This window comes from Vulpes lagopus, chromosome 11 (genome assembly GCF_018345385.1).
Source record: "Vulpes lagopus strain Blue_001 chromosome 11, ASM1834538v1, whole genome shotgun sequence".
NCBI lineage: Eukaryota > Metazoa > Chordata > Mammalia > Carnivora > Canidae > Vulpes > Vulpes lagopus.
Window position 1 is genome coordinate 87245899 of NC_054834.1, and position 19030 is coordinate 87264928.

The window sequence follows — 19030 nt, forward strand, 5'->3', positions numbered from 1 at the left end:
GCCATTGAAAAACATGAAGAGATAATGAGCATATTCACAATGGACAAAATTTAGTGGAAAATAAAAAGCCTTAGTCTTTGAGTTCTTCTTTATGTCAATATTATCAGTGTAATTTTGCTTTTCCTGCAACTGGGGTATGCCACCAACAAAATCCAAAATCCTTTATCTGAATCTAAAATTAGCAGAAGAAAAATAGCATATAAACTCACACAAAAGATAATGCTGAAATGAAGCTCCCCTGTTGAGGAATTTGAGGAATTCTGGAGAAAATCTACCATATTCTCTCCTATTTCTGTGGACTCACTTTTCTGGTAAATTGCTACTAAACTTTCATATGAAGATTTGACTAAACAGCCCAATGTTGCAGGTCTGTCCAAATGCCATCCTAACTGCTGAGTAGATCTAGTGGGCAAATAGGGAGCTAGTTCAGACTTACAGAGAGGGTGTACTTTAGAGATAAATAACTTAAGTTTGGGGTCATATGATCTCAGTTTGAAGGCTACTTCCACCATTTCCTTATGTGACTTGGGCCAGTTGTTTCCTCTCTCTAAGCATGATTCCACTTCTGAGATGGAGATGTTAATAATAGTACCAACTCAGAGGAAGGACTGTTATGTGGATTCAAATTGATAATGAATTAAACCACTTAGCATAGAGCCTGGCACATAGTGAATGCTCAATCAATGTCAGCTATTATTAAATCTATCAGAAGTCTATTTTCATGCCAATAATACACTTAAATGAATCCTAAATAATGGGAATCTATTCTGGCTCTAGAGTTCTATGTGGATTTCAGGATTATATGGCCTTTTAAACACTCAGAGTTTACTTTCTTGTGACCCAAGGCTCCAATTACTCCTAAAACTAATTTTCTTTAGTACTTTCCATAATGACACTATGGAAAAATTATACTCGTGGACTAGTAGTAATTATTTTCCCCAAATTAAGGTCTCCAGGTTCATTTAGGGCCTTTCATTTGTCTTATTTTCTGATGATCACAGTATAGATTTCTATTAAATTATTTCTATTAAATCTAGAATTATTTGGTCATAATTTGACTGGTACTGAGTCTAAAAGAAATGTAAGTTGCTTTTGGTTTCACAATATAATCTTGTAGCATTTACTATATTAGTACTTATAAGTGCTATTATTATTTATTGTTATATAGTGTTTCTCCAAGTAGTTTATAACCTCTTGAGTATTGGTACTGGTTTTTATATTTCGGTGTTTCCAGTGCCAATCCAGCACATAGTGCATAATGCATATTTAGTAAGGTTGTGTGTGTGTGTGTGTGTGTGTGTGCGTGTGAAAGAGAGAGAGAAAAAGAGAAAGAGAGAGAGAGAGAGAGAAAGAGAGAGAGAGAAACTGATGTTTAGCCTGAATTACTATCTTCATCTTTGCATTGGGCCACTTATTTGGTTTTCCTTCTTTAGAGTCTCCCCTCCCCCACCACATTTTTCTGATGTGGTCATTGGTCAAGGGGCTATGCTTCTTAGTGCACAAGGATGAGCACAAAACCCAAGTTGGCCAACAGGATTCTACTTTCTCAGGAAGGTAATGGACACCAGAGGAGAGAAGGCCCTCCTCATCAGAGTATCAACTATGAGCATTATGTGAGTTGGGACAGTCTGAAGTCCTTGCATTTTTAAGATGTGGAGTAAAGTTTTTTTTTTCTTTCTTTTTTTTTTTTTTTTTTGACTAAAGTTAATATGGAAGAAAGTGCAGCTGAGATGGCAAGAATGTCATCACCTGTTCAAACATGAATGCAGTAGCCATGGCTTAAAGCAGATCTGTCCTTGCAGTTTTTTGGTTATGCGATCCAATAAGTTCCCCCTCCCCCTTTCATATTTGCTTAGGGTAGTTCCAATTGGGTTTCTGTGATATTCTGTTATGACATCGATTGACAGATACAGTATCATGTGACTGGCCAATAAAGATTTGGAACCCACAGTACCTTCTTAAATCTTCCTGATACTCTTATGCATCTGCAGGGAGAGTGATCTAATACCCAATTTGTAAAAGCTGAACATTGCAACAAATAATACATTTTACCCTAAAGATTAGCGTAACATTTGAGCTAGTAGAATTAGCCTCAGGAAAAATGAAACCATAGAAGAGTACAAAAGTTCAGTTTACTATTATTTAAAAGAAGGCATAGATAGCCAAGAATTTGATCCTCAACTGAGAACCACAACTTCATGGCAAACGCAGATCTTTATTCTCCACTCATCCAACTTTTCTTCCAATTCGTTGTTTTTTCGCCACAAAATTCGTGGAATTTGGTAGGAATTAGCCAATTAAAGTCCTGTCTTCAAAGTAAGACATCAGCCTGTACCAGCTAGATTGTAGTTTTAAAACATCCACACCCTGAGAGAGTTATTTTCTATTTTCTCTAATTAATAGAGAAAGACAGATGGAATATGACATAAAGAGCTGATGCCTTCTAGAAGCCTGGCCTATAAGACCAGCCAATGAAGAGTCTCTGGACCTGAAACAATAGCCAGAATCAGAATCTTGCCTATGGAGAGAATTTGGAAGGCAAGCATTTGCTTCGGGGATTTTTGACCAACAGACTTACTCTTGCTTAATTCTCGTCAATGTCTTCATTGGTGCATTTCCAAATCTTTTAAGATTCTTCTTGTATGTTGCGTATTATGGCAGGCACTAGTGATACAAACATCTCATGTTTCATTCATTCTCTGGTACTCACAGTTCCTCTAAGTGTGTCCCATTCCAGATTCTAATACCTTTTTTTTTAAAGATTTTATTTATTTATTTATGAGAGACACAGAGAGTGAGAGGGGCAGAGACACAGGCAGAGGGAGAAGCAGACTCCCTGCAGGGAGCCTGATGTAGGACTGGATCCCTGGTCTCCAGGATCACGCCCTGGGCTGAAGGCCATGCTAAACCGCTAAGCCACCCAGGCTGCCCTAGATTCTAATTCCTAACCTTGAAGCTTCTCAAGCTTCAAAACTCTTCTTAGAGTTTGTATTCCCCAACCACTATCCCAAACTCCCAATATAGGTAAGGTTTCCTCTTTCAGTACCCTCTGCATTCTGTTTACCTACAGTATAATCCTTCACACTGCATCCTAATTCCTATGTCCTGTACTTGTCTGTCTCTCTCACTTCTTGAAGACACAGTATTTGCCTTTTCACATAAATTCCTAGAGCTTACCACTGTATATTCTTGACTTAATAAATGCTTATTTAGTGAATAAACAAATACATGAATGCATGAAAGAGTGAATGAATAACAATGTGGCCTCTACTCTGAAGAAACTCACTCTAGCTGGGGAAGAAATAACAATTTGGCTAATTGGCAATTAACCAATATATAATAGAGATGAAATCCAAATATTGATTGAGCATAACATGAACAGAGATTAATTGTTCCTTTCATTTTATGCCTTTTTTCTTGATGTCTGCTCTATTCTTTGTGCTTAGAGGAATGTTTAAAACTCACTATTGAATGATCTATGAACAAAACCCCGATTTCTTTTGAAGAAAGGGTTACATACAAATCTATTAAGGGAATAAAATAAGAACATTAAATAAAGAAAATACTGCTGGCTGCCTACAGAAATACAGTGAGAATATCCCAACAAGGAGAAGTTCCATATAGGCCTAACAAAGGGAATAGTAAGATCTTTGGGTTATTACCAAGTTTTTTTAGTGATTAGAGGACAATTGATGTTATATACTGTGAATGAAAACTCCAGAGATAGCTATGAGGAAGAAATTTCACAAACATTAAGCGAGGCTAGTCCTGCTTTCAAGTGTTTAAACAAAATTTCCAGAGGCCATGTCGGTAGGAGGAATTTCTCAATATTCAATTTCTACCTTGTTTGGTTTTACATGTACACAGTTGGCAGGTTTGTTACTAATAACTATAGACGGCACTAAAAGCAGATGGAGCATTCCTACCACTTCTTCTTTCTAGTTTTTGGTCCCAGCCTTTTTTTCAGTCCCTCATCATTTTTGACCAGAACCATAGCCACTTAAGTGTTCTGTCTCCATAATCTCCTTCTTATCACTGTATTTTTCAAACTGTTAGAAAAGAAAAAAAGGAGTGATCTTTTATAAAACAGGATCCAATTGAAATATTCCAACATCTTTAAGGTGCATTGTTTTTCAGTTGGGGTTCTAGGGGGTCTCTGAGAGGGGCACTGTACTATTTGGGTGAAGTATGAAAAGCTGTAGGAAAGCAATGGGGTGGTTTTGAGGACTTAGGATTACCTTAGTGGTAAATGATTTAAAACTCTTTTTAAAAATGTTAAAACAAATACTGTCATATTATGAAGGTAAATATAAAAGAGGAATTTAAAAAGAAAGCATGAGAATTTAACAGAATGCCAAGTGTCTGAGGGCAGCTGTTGCATTTTACTTAGACTCCCAAGGCACTTTTGTGCAAAGATAATGAAGAACCACCTAGAGGGGAAAGTTGCACCTCTCATAAGCTTCTGCCCAGCTTAGTCTCTCCCTGAGCCAGGAAAATATCTGTTTTCAGAAGACATATGGACTTTGGGGCCTCCACAACTTTCTTCTCGCTGTTTTCTCTACCTGAGATTCTCACCCCTTCTCTTTCACCAACTTCCCCTTACTCCCTTCCACCCTCCCTTCTTTCTGTCCTTCCTCCCTTCTTTCAGTAAACATTTCATGAACTCCACTCTGCCAGGTATTGTACTAGTTGGTCTGCAAATATGTAGGGATGTAGGCAGAGACGGTGAGGAGAGCAGAGAGAAGTCATACAAACACATTACTGAACAGAATAATGACTAACATTGCATGTTATATACCTATACTATGATGAACACTTTCCACACATCATTTTGCTTATTTTTTAAAAACACTGAGAAATAAGTTTTGTCACTAAAGCTTGCCTTGATATCACACGATAAATGGCACCCATCTTCATGATACACAATAAATGACTTAGTCAAAGTTGAAATACAAGTGCATGCGACTCTAACTTATACTCTTAAACATCACTTACTAGTCAATGTGATAAGTAACTTTCTAGATCCAGATGAAATGCCCCATCACATCTCTTTCTTCTCTGAAATTACTTTTTTTAAAGCATAATTAGTTTCCTCCTGTTCCTGTGTTCATTATTAACATAATTTCTTTATGCTATTTGTAATGTTTCCTCTCTCACCAGGCTTAGAAAGTCACCAAGGCAGGTACCACCTCTGGTCCATATGTGTATCACCCTCTCCTGGCTCAGTAGACCTGCTAAACATAGCAGGATAGGGTGGACCCTGCAGTAAACCAAGCGCATGAAGCTTTGCAGAGATCACACTGGGCTGCCCATAGACTTTAAGGTGTATTTTGTTTGGCTTAAAAAAGCATTTTGAATTAGTTTACTAACTTTTGGAAAGTAAAAGCTTATCTTAAATCCTGGATTTCCAGCTTCTTTTTTAAATGGAAAGATTTGGAAACATCGTCAAAGATTCTTGTGACCACAATTGGCTAGAGCTGAATGGTAACCATCTGCTTTAGAGGAGCCCTGCACTCTACAATTCACTATATTCTCCATTGCTGTTATGCTGTCCTGGCTACTGGCTAGGTCCTGACCTTAATATTTGCAATCAGCCTTCTGTGCAATTTCTGAAATCTCTTAATTTCTTTGTTATGGGACTATTACAAATAATCATTATAAATTATAATATTAATATAATGTAACTATTATAACTTATTCTTAATTTCCAGTTTACTAAGCTAAAAAAGTGAAATGCTAAGGGTAGAAAGCCTCATTACTACATAAATATTAAAATATGTACTAGAGATGTTCTCAGTATTGCATGGTAGGAAGCCTCATTACTACATATACATAAAAATATGTAGTAGAGTATGGCATGTATAATCTCTCATCTCAAACACAGACGGCTTGGGTTTATTTATAACTGACTTGCAGTCTTTACACAGTTATTTCAGCTCACACACAATGGGTTATTTACAGACCAACTATAGTACTGCTGGTAGTGATTATAATTACAGAAAAAAAAAAGTTTATCAATTCAAAATCTTCAAGGCTTGGGATAGAGATTGGGGCCAAGTTTACCTTTATATTGTGACAGTTCTTGAAAAGATTTGCTAAGCAAATATACCAAGTAAAGTGTTTGTAAAAGAACTGTTTACTTGACACAAATTTTAGAGTCATGAATTCCCAACAATGTAAGTGCAATGTAAGCAAAAGCTAGATATTGCTTAGGTTGGTATTTTGATATAATAGGTACAAATTATTTTTATCTATTCTTTAAAGCAGGGTTCCTGCTAGACAGTACATTTTTATCCTAGTTCAAATTGCAATATTTATTCAAAAACAATATTATTCCTGTGAAATGTATTATTTACTGACTTTTAATCATTTCAGCTCTTTTCCTTAAGTCAACTGACTTATATCTGAGTCTACTTAGTAGAGTAAGTGCAAAAAAGGAGGCCACAGTTTAGAGTAAATCCCAATTAGTCACTTAAAGTTTCAATAGTCACATCCATTATATTAAGAAACCATGCTTTAATAATGCAGACGTTGGCAGCAAAACAATAAATGTCCTAACATGATGAATAGCAGGTTAACTACCTTTGCAACAAAGAAAAACAATACCAAGTTAGCCCATTTCTGCTAAGTCTTGTTATAGATAAAATCATAGTCTATAGTTTTATTTATCTGTTGCATTAGAGAGTTACCCAACATCTCAAGATAAATTGGAGTACAAATAAATAGCTTACCTCTTTTGATAGTCACGTATAGGAAAAATGATATGGATGCAGAGAAGAAGCTCAGAAATAGTCAAAATTGAGAGTGAAATCATATCTTACCTGGGTGACTTTCTCTGTCACATTGTGTGTTCGATCTTTAACCTTGGGTGCAATAATGGTTTTATCTGAAGAAGGAGGGGATGCATTCTTTTTTTCAGTTTTGACATCTGAAAAATTCAACGTAAGCTGTGGAATCTTGTTAATGGTGCTGTATTTGTTGAGATTTGAATCTGATGTGGATCCCAGGAGGCTTGACTTGATATGATTAAAAGGCCCTAAAAAAATTGGAAAGTATTTGTAAAAACAGTATCAGGAGAAATAGCAGAAAGAGATGGTCCTGAATGACCAGCTAATGATCCACAGCCAGTGTGACCCTGCTTCGGGTTGGACTAAATGCAGCCAGCTGATACCTGAACACAAGGTTTAGGGTCACTGTCTGCCACGTGGAGCAACATGTGAGTATCCGAGGATAAGATGGGGTCCAAGGTGTGTACCCAGAGAGCAGATGGCATCTTTAGCTGTTACTTAACTTCTTTCATTAAAGGCTGGAATAAAAGAAAAAAAAAAAAACTCCACTCCTTATTATTGGCCTATTATTGGCCAAATTGGTTTCTCAAGAATGTCTTTTTTTATAATCCAGGGATTATTTGGGGAACAACTTGCCTAAGGGTTAAAATCATGTTGGTCATGAAATTTCTGAACAGGCTGTCTACCTAGTTCCAATATGCATTACTGCCCTCTCTGGGCCATGACAACTGACAAGCAGCTGAGTTTTTTTTTTGTCTGCTTCTATTACTAGTATGAGATGTTTTACAGAGCTTCTAGAAGAGGTAAGCCGGGATGGGGGAATTTCAGATAAGACTGAGAAAGGCCAATGTATTTGTATGTATGTGTGTGTATTCTATCCAAAACTCTAGAGTCCTATGTGAAATTTTAAAAATCTTTCCTTCACCTCACTTTCATTTAAATTTAAGACTTTCTTTTGAAGGGTTGGGGGGGGGGGGCTCTATAAAAACCTACCAGAAGAATGCCTTGAGAAACATAACTTAGAATTGAAGTGACATAGCCAGGTAATTGGCTGGGGTTGGTAGTACCTGGTTACTCTCTCTCTCTCTCTCTCTCTTTTTTTATCATGCTATACGTTGGATCCTCAGAACTTATTCATTTTCTATCTGGAAGTTAGTAGTACTGTTTGTCCAAACTTAGTCACTTCTCACATTTCATTTCCTTCTTATGAAGACAATTTATCATGTTTCTAGGACTCCTGGCCCCCTTGTTGAGTATGAATACACCGACCAGCTACATCTTGAGTTGAACTTATTGTGTGTTTATGGAAGTCAGGAAATGCCCCAAAGAGTTTCTTGTACAATGGGTATTGCAACTTTTATAGTTATATAGCTCTTAAAGCCTAGTATCAGGGATAATTTTATAGAAATCCTGAGCCCATGAGTGTTACCCAGCCATTATCTCACTGCCTTGGAGAGTGCTTAAAACATACAAACTGTGTGACTAAACGTGCTAGTCAGCAAAGTTTGCCTTATGCTATTTTTTTTTTCTGTCCAGAATGAAAAGAATATATCTTAGGGATAAAAAAACACTTTATGCACCAAACAAGGTCTAAACACCTGAAAATTAGATTTATAGGTTGTGTATTTTGAACCACAACAATAAATCAACTTGGTTTAAATATAATGCTAATAAAAAATATCCATCACTTATTCCATAGTTAATTTGGAAAAAATTCTCACTATATTCATTTATAAAAGTTTATGCTAGGTTATTATATAAGTTTCAGATGATTTTAGGAGAATTTTCACTTATGTGGTAGATATAGTGTTCCTTGAGGTGCATTTCTATTCATTCCCTGAGTTTTTTTTTTTTAATTTTTTTTTTTTTAATTTACTTATGATAGTCATACAGAGAGAGAGAGAGAGGCAGAGACACAGGCAGAGGGAGAAGCAGGCTCCATGCACCGGGAGCCTGACGTGGGATTCGATCCCAGGTCTCCAGGATCGCGCCCTGGGCCAAAGGCAGGCGCCAAACCGCTGCGCCACCCAGGGATCCCTCATTCCCTGAGTTTTATCCATGATCATGATCAAGTCCATCTAAGTGACTAATGTCATTGAGCTCTTTGAGCATTTATTGTCCAGTATGCTCTCATTTGCATATAGATTCATACTCTCTTCTCTATTTATATGACAAGGAGAGAAATATGAGCCCAAAGTGGCACCATATTAATCTAGCGCCCAGACAAGTCTGACAGAAACCCCATTCTCTAGGTCTCTGTGCAAGTCTCCACCACACACCATTGATTTATTATTCTAACATATCCTAGGTAGTGTTTCCTTTTTTGTATCATTCTATGGCTACATTCCAGGCCTATATCTCAAAATTTATAAAACATTCTAGGACTTTAGACTTCTTAGATAATGTCTTTTCTTTAATGTCATATTTTACTCATTAAGTGCTTTTACGGCACGCAGGGATACTGAAAGGAGATTAGAGAAAGTTGAGCTCAGATATGTAGCTGTGTTTAAAAGCCTTACAACTTTCCTTTAATTTTCTTTCTCTATCATCCTTCTATGTGGTGGATTTCTGTAGCTGATTGTCTACAGAGTTGTTTAAAAAATCAAGCAAAAACATGGATGATTTATGATACTAAAGCAAACAGTGTTAAATACACTTTGATTGTCCCTGTGGCCAGTTCCAATAAACTCCACTGAATTGTCCACACCAATAAGCAAGAGGTCTCAAGTATGACGATACTTCATCCTAAAGGCATTTGTGGGGACATTTTTGTTTGTCATAATGATGGGAGGTGGCTATTCTTTCATCTTGAAAAACTGTCCCAGAAGTCCCAGTGGACATTCCTGGAGGTGAAAGCCTGTTTATAATGATCTGAGTCTTGAACCCATTTCACATATAAATAGCACAATCTACTTTTTTTTTTTCACAATCTACTTTTAACAGGATTTTAATATGCATTGAGCTTTCCAGAGCTACAACTACCATGGAGGGGAAAGAGCTTTATATCGTTTTGTTCAGAACTTTACCATAGGTTGTTCACCATTTTGCAAAATCGTATCACTTGGAACTATGCTACTTGTGGCATTTGAATTATCAATATGAAATTTCAGACTTCAGGGATAAGGTTATAGTCTGTGTTTGCATGTTATGAGCAAATATGTAAGCAGAGAGATGTGTGTCCTTTTTTTTTGGTCAACTGCTGGAACCAAATATTAAATTTGCAGAGAATTATAAGAATCACAGTGAAAATCATTAATAACATATCTTTCAAAAAAGATTTCATATTCTTGTTCTCTATATATGTAAAATGATACATGATTCAATTAAAAGAAACTATGTAGTAAGAGCTAAACATTTGAAATTTTTTGTCTTGAGATTGCTGGTTTCCAGTCTCACTTTGGTAACTCTCTAGAGATCTGCCACAACTTCACCAAAATGTCTCGATTGCCATTTCTTGTTCCAACCCATTGTTTAGGAACGTGTATGGTCAGCAAGACCTTTCTTGAATATTGGAAGAAGACTATATGTTCTGACATTTGGAGGGATTTCTTTTTCAGTGCAATTCATTAGTATCACATAGGGAATCATGTTAACATTACACTGAGCTGGTAAGGGCCAGTTCATTTGTGAGAATATCATACTTCCTCATTTTCCCCCAGTTTATCTTGGTGTTTTTTTCATAATTCAATTTGGTTATTTCCTGTTTTTAAAATTCATATATAAATAATTATGATCTGTTATTATTTATTCCACTAGTGGTTTTTATTTTGTTATCTACCAATACTCCTGCTCCATCATCTTATCCAGTACTTATCTGGACAACTTAATGCCCTTAAAAGCCATTTTTTAAATGCCCGATCATTGCATTATATCTTCTAGTGTACTTATGTTTGAACATCAACACATTGAGAAAAATATCATTTTATTATCAACTGCTTTTCTTGTATTCCTCCTTTACATTATGGTTAAAGAATAGTGTTGATCTTTTAGAAATAGGTTAACTTATCTCTAAATATTGTTACAGGATAGTAAAATGAAAATAATAAAATATTGTAGAAACAAAGGGACATTGGATCTGATAGGGCTGAGAAACCACTGGTCAATACATGTCATACTCAGATTTGCCCTCAGAATATTATAACTTCATTGAGTCCATATTTTAGCTTCTCATATTTACTGGCGGATAACCTTTCTGAACTGTTACTTTATTCTGTTTCTCTTTTTTTAAGTTCTTAATGTTAAAGATTTAATCTAGGCTTTCTTTTAAATCTATCCATTTAAAGAATTCAGCAAAACCTAAAATGTTCCTTAAAATAATTCACACACGCTACTTAGATAAGATATTTACAATCTATTTCATCCTGCATAACAAAGATCATTATGCTTTTTCCACTGATTTTAAAGCAAATGTTTATATGCAGAAGTCTGAGTCTGCAAGATGATCAGCATTAGCTTAGGTTCCTCTAAAACCTACCCAAATTCTAGTGAAAATTTTTCCAACACTTTAATTATTCACAATATTCTTATTTTAATAATTTTAAACCTAAGCAAACAGACTATGAGGCCAAAGGGGAATAAGCATCAAGGGCTAGAAATCAGAATACAGGGTTTCCTACCTCCTAGGTCTATATTCAGAGAGGCCTTGGTTGAGGATTTAAAGGTGAAAGGCAGCCTCCCTGAGAGTGATCATGAACAGATGGGATTTAGGATTCTAATGAAAGAAAGGAGAATAACCTGAAAAACAAAGTAAATGAATTTAAATAAAATAAATGGGCAGAAATAAAGGGAAATAATAGGTTCAATAGAAAGGAAGGTAAAACTCAAAAGTGCATAGGGGAAGCTGATGCTCTTTAGAGAAACATTTGCGAAATGGATGACCAGGTTAAACGTTCCAGTATACTAGAAGGAGATGAAAAACAGGTGACCAAGTAGACTAAACCAACAGCTGGATAAAGCTCTAATATATTACAAGTGTCCGATTAAATATTAAATAGGCCAGGTTCCAGCTCCAAAGAAATATCCTGAATTTAGGTATCAAGCCAGAGGCTAAAGCAACAACTGGGAAGAATTTTACATTAAAGATATTTAAAATTTTTATGATGAGGTTATTTGAATTTATCATAAGTTACAAGAAGCTGAAAGAGAATATATTTTCCTTTAGATGGTGCTGATATATAATTAAGGACATCTGATAATTAAAAAAATAATAATGCTATTTTCTTAAGATTGTTGCTCTCGAGGATCAAATGGGACACAAAAGAAGGAAAGCAAAAAAAAAAATAAGATTGTTATTAAATCATCAGGTCTGTATACAATATTTCTTAGGTTACTGAGTTTATTGGGCTAAAGTTTAGTAAAACTTTATGTAAATAAAAATGTAAATTGCTGAAGTGACTTAACACTAATAAAATGCAAATGAAGTGTCTAGTAATTGGACTTCGCAAAAAAACACTGGCAACCAGTTTAACACTTAGAAAGATAGACAAGAAGTGATCATGTTATTTGTGGATGACACACAATTCAGTGCATGACACACAATTTTCAGAAGATAACTATCACCGTTGAAAATCAATTTGCAAATTCTTATAAGGTCACAAAATGTTGGTAATGGCCAGTGTAGCTTAAGAGAAACAAGCTGTATCAGATGAGTTGATTTTCTTTGTAAGTCTGATAGGTTTTGTGGCTTAAGGAAGTGAAAATTGTAATAAATCTTCCAAATAATTTTGTTTCTGATTCATATGTCCGATTCACAGACAAGATGGGAACTGAACATACCATTGTCAGTGGGATACGGAGTTACCTGAAATAATAAGGAAGTGGAAGCAATAGAGGGGCAAACTTATATTAGTGACCTATTTAATAAGTAGGGTAAGTGGGGTTAATTTTTATGGATGATTTGAAAAGCAGAATAGCAGAGAAACCATTAAATTGGAGGTAAAAATCAGTTAATATGTGAGTGAGGCAGGATTAGGTTCACCTCTCATAATATCAAAGAAATTGTTTAAAAAATTTGTGTACATACGTACATATAAACAGCATACACAATATATTTGAATAACTTTTTCAATTCTTGATAATGGGTTACAGTTAGATCGCTGAAGTCTTATTTCAAAAAGTCAGAGTGCCAAGGAAATTTATTAAGTGGAAACAAAATTAATCCTAGGAAAGAAGGTTAAATGGAAATGATTCCATTTTAGAAGAAAAGACCAAGTACCAATTTGCAGTTTTTATACTGTGATATTCCATCAAGATTAAAAGTGACCAGCTGGTATCTCTGTCCACTCAGGATAGATAAAGGGGGAAGAAAATTGCATTTCAGCAAGAAGGATTTAGGTTAGCTCTTTGTGTAACAGGCAGTAAAATAGATTTCCCAAGGAAGTTAGAGAATGGTATCTTCAGGAGGTAAAAATTTCTCTACCACTTGTGTCAGGGATTTAGCCAACACCCTATCCTGAGGAGAATAAGCCTTGAAGTCCTGCTGGAATTATTTATTTTATTTTAGTAAAAAATTATTTTGGGGTGATTTGGATATTGAAAACAACTATAATTATGATTTGTATACAATGAAGTATAGAAATTTGTCTTTTATTTTTTAAAGTTTTTATTGAAATGTGGTTTAGAAACAAAACAGGGAGCCTGGTGGGGGACTCGATTCCAGGACTCTGGGACCATGAAGTGAGCCAAAGGCAGATGCTCAAATCCTGAGCCACCTAGGTGCCCCTGTTCTGCGAAAACCTTAAAGAGCTAGACACTTAAGTATTTTTTGATAGTTTCAAAACCAGAGTCTGAACAAATAAGGAAAACTTTGGAGGATATATTTATGTTCATTTTAAAATTAAATTTGCACGTTTTAAAAAATCTAATTTGGGAGTTTAACTTCATAAGTATTAACATGTGAAAACTTTTGACAATGGTTTAGAGTTTCCTAATCCCAAATTCTGATTTTGATAATTTATTTTTGTTCAAAGACTATAGCTGTTAAAAAATGGAGGGTTGAGGGAAAAGAGTTGGAGATTAAATGGATTTATTTATGAGGGAAAAATAAAATTAATATAGTTTGAATGGCAATTGTGTGAACTACTAGTTTGGAAGATAAGCAAGCTCAGTTTTCTATATATTGAGAAAAATTAGATTCATTTCTCGTTGCATTTAAATGATCACTGGAAAATCAATGTCTAATAATAATTAATTGCTAATTGTTAAATGCTAAAGCCAGTCATATTTCATACAGACGAGTTGGCAAGAGGTATCTGTATTCTGTTTCTTGACATTATATCCTGAATTATATCTATGCAAATCACCATCACAGCTGACACTAATTTGCTCCCTTTTACAAATTACAGTAGACAGGCCAAGGATAGAATAATCATGTAGATGAAGTACCATCCTGCTATTGGAGGTCACCTGCACAGACCCTTTTTGAAGTGCTTGCAAAATAAAATTGGTATGGGGAGAAGCTGCCACAATTTCCTTTCTTTTCAAATCACCCTGGATGGCTGACCAGAAAACAGCTTTAGTGTCTACTGTTATTAATTCATAACTGTGAGCAGCTCCGACTTAATTAGGGAAGCAATTGAGAAATCAATATACAAAACTTCATAGTGATCAGAGTAGCAGTGACATACAGAAGAGGCCAAAACAGTGAATTTTAAGTAATGACGGTTACTGGTGGAGACGTGTCCATGCAACACACATGCACAAAATGAGTCATTGTCACTATATGCACACTCACGGCAGCATGCATGGCCTATGTTAAAAGACTAAGTCCAAACGTTTTCAACTAAATGAGAATAATATGATTACTATATTTTGTGAATTCCTGTATCTACTATGATATAGTAGAAAAAACAGAGGTGAATTTCAAATTTTAGTCAAATCCAGATTTATCCAGAGGTATTGCCCACTTAAACATTGCCCTACAGTAGCTATAGGTCATGCCAGTGATTTCAGACTAATATAGGACACAATTAAAAATGACTGAAATGTAATATAGAAAAATAGAAATGACTCTCATGCATGTACAATTTACTACTACAGTAAGCTTAAAACCATACCCCCTGCCATCCAGGAACGTGAAACTAGTTTTAAGGAAACAAAAGAGGAACAAGTGAAGTGATACTGTCATGTAGCACTTTGATTACTTTATTTAATCTTGCACTCAATTTTTTTTGTTTTGTTTTGTTTTTTTTTTTGTTTTTTTTTTTTTTTTTGGCTGAAATAGGCTTATGTGCCTCTTTCACACTGGAATATATTTAGCTTGATATTTGTTTCTTTCCAAATGGTTTAAATATTCAGGAAGTGTTCATTGTCAACCTAGCCTTATACTTCTTGCAGGAAAAAAGGAGTTCATAAACTTTGGTGAACAGCTGAGAAAATAACAATGTCTCCAACAAAATCAAGCCATGATGTCTCCACCAGGCACCTGGACTAGCTAAGGGCAGCATGATGTTGCATTGAACAGGGCATACAGCAGGCGAGTTAACATGCCAAGTAAAGGGGCACTTTGAGCATCAGATGATGAAATTTGAGTTCGTACATTACCTTTGACATTGCGACCATTGTCTGTTTTGAGCACATAAGGATAAAAAAAGAAAGAAATATAAAAAGAAGACTAAAATTATGTTATATACACTGAATTACCTCTGTAAAAACAATCAGGAGTAAACAGGATATAATGACTGAAAATGCATCTTTGAAATTAGCATTTTTCACTATTCAATCCAGTAAAATGCATAAACCAAAAATGATATCTGCCATAATAAGCATGCATGTTTAAATACATGAAACATTTATCTCACTTAACTGGATTCCAAGATATAGATTTTAAAATTATGACGGTTTAGAGAAAGGCATTCCCAGCTGCCTACAGTTGTGATAAAAATTTTCAATCTTGTCAGAAGCCAATGTTAGTGTCACTTCAACCATCATTTACAAAGAAGACTGTGCAACATTTGGTATTGTAAAGTAATTTTTTTTCATATGATTTAACCTAGTAAAGTAATAAGGAAAAATATTTCTAAGACAACAGCTTACCTTAATAATCCAACTTGAGTTATTAATCAGAATTCTCTTAACTGCCCCTTCTACAAATGTTCTTCAATGTATATTTTGAAAATACCACATAGCACTCAAAGAGTCATTCTTAGGCAAAAATGATTGTAAGAAGTCACTGAAAGATTTGACTGTTAAAAGTAATGTGAGATTTTTAGGTTTATGTTCTCACAAGGCACTCAGTACCTAAAATATTTAAGAAATTCATTTATATTAACATGAGCTGTTTTCAAGTCTCAAATTGGAGTGTTTTCAGATTTATTTTGAGATTAGCAATCTGACTCTTTGATGCATATTTGCTACTAACAAAATATGCATTACTAGTTTTGAAACAAACAAGCTTAAAATAAATGGAGTCATGTCAAAACCATTCAAATATATCCAAGATTTGAAAAATCTGTTCAACATTTGTTGACATCTATGCTAATGCGGTGCTTATTTAAAATCTTGGGATATATCTTCATTGTTTCAAAGCTTACGATCGAAGCAATTTCAATAGTTGGTATATTGAATTGCTAGTGTAGACATTGCCTTTGACAGAGATACACAAAGTTGTGACCTTACATGACAACTCTGCCCTCTTTGAGGGACCATAAAAAGGCAAATAGGGATAAATGGAGAGATCTTGATTACATAGAATTAATTATCTCCATCAGAAGCAGGACCCCAAAGTACTGCTTGCACGTAGTTAAAAATTATAACATTACTTATCAAACCTCAAATTTATATATAAAGATTTGGAAACTCCCCAAATCCCTGACTGGAAGGTGCATTATATAGTTACTGCTGCTTTGACATCCTAAGAGCATGCAGTCTGTATTGGGCCAGTTGAGACCTTGTTATCTGTCCATGACAATGTAAGTGCAGAAATCAGAGTGAAGAGCCTTGTAGCAATTTGACAAAGCAATTTTATGTCTGGTCAATCTAATAATAAAACAATAGGGGTTTATATCTTCTATGTCTATTGTTTTATTTCATTTTTCTAAGAGTGCATTTTTTTTTAATACTTACAAATGTTATTTGTTTGGGATGGATTAGAAAAAATTCTGGTCCTTCACCATGAACGGTTTGAGAAGTAGAGTTCTAAGGTACTTGATAATACAGAATAGACGGATAATGTAAAGTATTATGCACTACTGTATCTGTAAATTATTTAAAGTTCTATAAAGATAGCCTATGTAGAAGGAAATTCCTCTTCTTGAACGAGGAGGCAATAATCTGAATTCAAAATCTCCTGCATGTGGAATTTCAGGTGCTCACCAGGCACATGAATTCATGAAACTAGAATCAGTTTAAAAAATTTCTCATCCACATGTGGCATCGTGTGTCAACTACACTTGGTAAAAAAATAATAATACATTAAAAAAAAGCTTTCCATCTTTCTTTGTCAGCTGCTCAGTTTCTAAAATATATCAAATTATGCAGCCTTAGGAGGTATAGTTTCTTCTATGCCAATCAGTGATTTTGTAGCTAAAATTGCTCTAAAGCTGAACTACCAAATACTCTCTGAATTTACTAATCAATAGCCAGATGACTGGAGCATCTGCCAGGAAGTGATACCTTTTTGGAAAATAACATAGCTTGGGTACGGGAAGAAAATCAAGAATGACCTCACTACTGACAGTCCTGAATTGAGAAGTCCAGAAATGTTAGATTATCCTTTCCCATAATCGTTCCAGCAACTATGTACTAAATAGAGACAACAGAGAATTGAAAATACAGTGAAATCATGAGATCTGATCTAACCTACTCAGCACCACTGTCAAACGACAGGCGAAGTCTGTACTATGCTCTGATCGTATATCATTTATTATATAAGAATGTTATTATACTGTAACTCGGGCAATAAGGCCAATTTCAGAAGTCAGTATGATTCCTAAAGATGCTTACACTAACTGGACTAACTAAAATGTATGTCAGTCCTTTGAATCACCCTGTTGGGATTTATCTGAATCACCCGTTGGGATTCATTGCTCAAAGATCAAATTTCAGAGGTTCCATTCAGTCAGGAGATGTTGACTCCTATATGCCATTGCTATATGGTATGGGGGCCTTAGATGATTATTCAGTCTGGGAATTGTCCTTGATTTTTCTTTCCTTTTTGCTCTTCTTTAGACTATAGATTAAAATGGATGTACTAATTGCTTTTGTACCATATACAGTTTCTCAAACTTATCTATGGAAAACTCTTCCTTCTATTTTTGTGATATTGATTTATCTCTTTTTGAATTCTTCTTGCCACTTAATTTTCCTTCATCATTTCTGCCTTCTCGTCTTCACTGTGCCTTTTAAATAAAGCTCCCCCACATAATTCAAGTATTATGGAATATAACCATTTCCTGTTGTGTATGATTTTGAAACATACTTCATGAGCATCATCCTTTCAATTTCACACCAACATTTATTGAGTTCCTGCCATGAAAAAGGCAATTGTGATACGGAGGCTGCAGAGCTAACTATGCCCAGATTCCTGCACTGGGAGAGCTCACAGAAGCATAATTATTGCTTTGCATATCCAACAGAAATGACAGGCTTATACTGTGGAATAAAGGTAGAATGCAATAAATGCTATAATATGAGCAAATACTGCTTTGTACACATCAGGTGTGAAATCATTTAATTCTTTTGGTTTGGGAAGGGGAAATGGGTCCTTACACTTATGAGCGGCAGAATGAGGAGGGACAAAGTGGGGGAAGAGTTATTCCTGTCAGAACAAACTAATGAAGCAAGAAAATGAGTGATTTGGGGAAAAAGCAATTATCTCTGTGCAAGTTTAAAACAGAATCTATAGTAGGGGAAGGAATCTTGAAGGAGCTAGAAAACCTTGAAAATTAAGTGTGGCCAGCTGGCCTAGTAGCCTACACTATGAGCCCAGTGATCAGATTTCTGTTTTGAGAAGAAAACTCACAGCTGTAGCCATGATGATGGGCACACACAGAAAGGGATATCACAGGAAAGGACAGTGGGCCTCTCCAGAACCCAAACTCCTGGAATTCAGAAAAGTGGGATGGATATATCCATCCAACAGGTACTCTGCATCTTCAACCCTGGGGGAAAGTTCAGTGATGCACAGACTCCTTCTACGACAAGAAAGCACTTCATGGAGGATTGTGGACTCTGGAGATGGGTGGTCCTGGGTGTGAAAGCCGACTCTGGTCCTCTGTATTGGACCAATTATTTATTTTAGCAAA

At 35.4% G+C, this 19030-nt stretch overlaps 1 protein-coding gene across 1 annotated transcript in view; it reads right to left on the bottom strand.

The window, feature by feature from the left end:
• Positions 1 to 19030, bottom strand: part of KCNH7 (potassium voltage-gated channel subfamily H member 7) — a 477016-nt gene that overhangs the window by 109433 nt on the left and 348553 nt on the right. The window contains exons 5-6 of the mRNA XM_041722501.1: positions 15330 to 15350; positions 6822 to 7036 (exon numbers count right to left, since the gene is read on the bottom strand). Of these exons, the coding sequence (XP_041578435.1) occupies positions 6822 to 7036; positions 15330 to 15350 (236 nt within the window). The remainder of the gene's footprint in view (positions 1 to 6821; positions 7037 to 15329; positions 15351 to 19030) is intronic.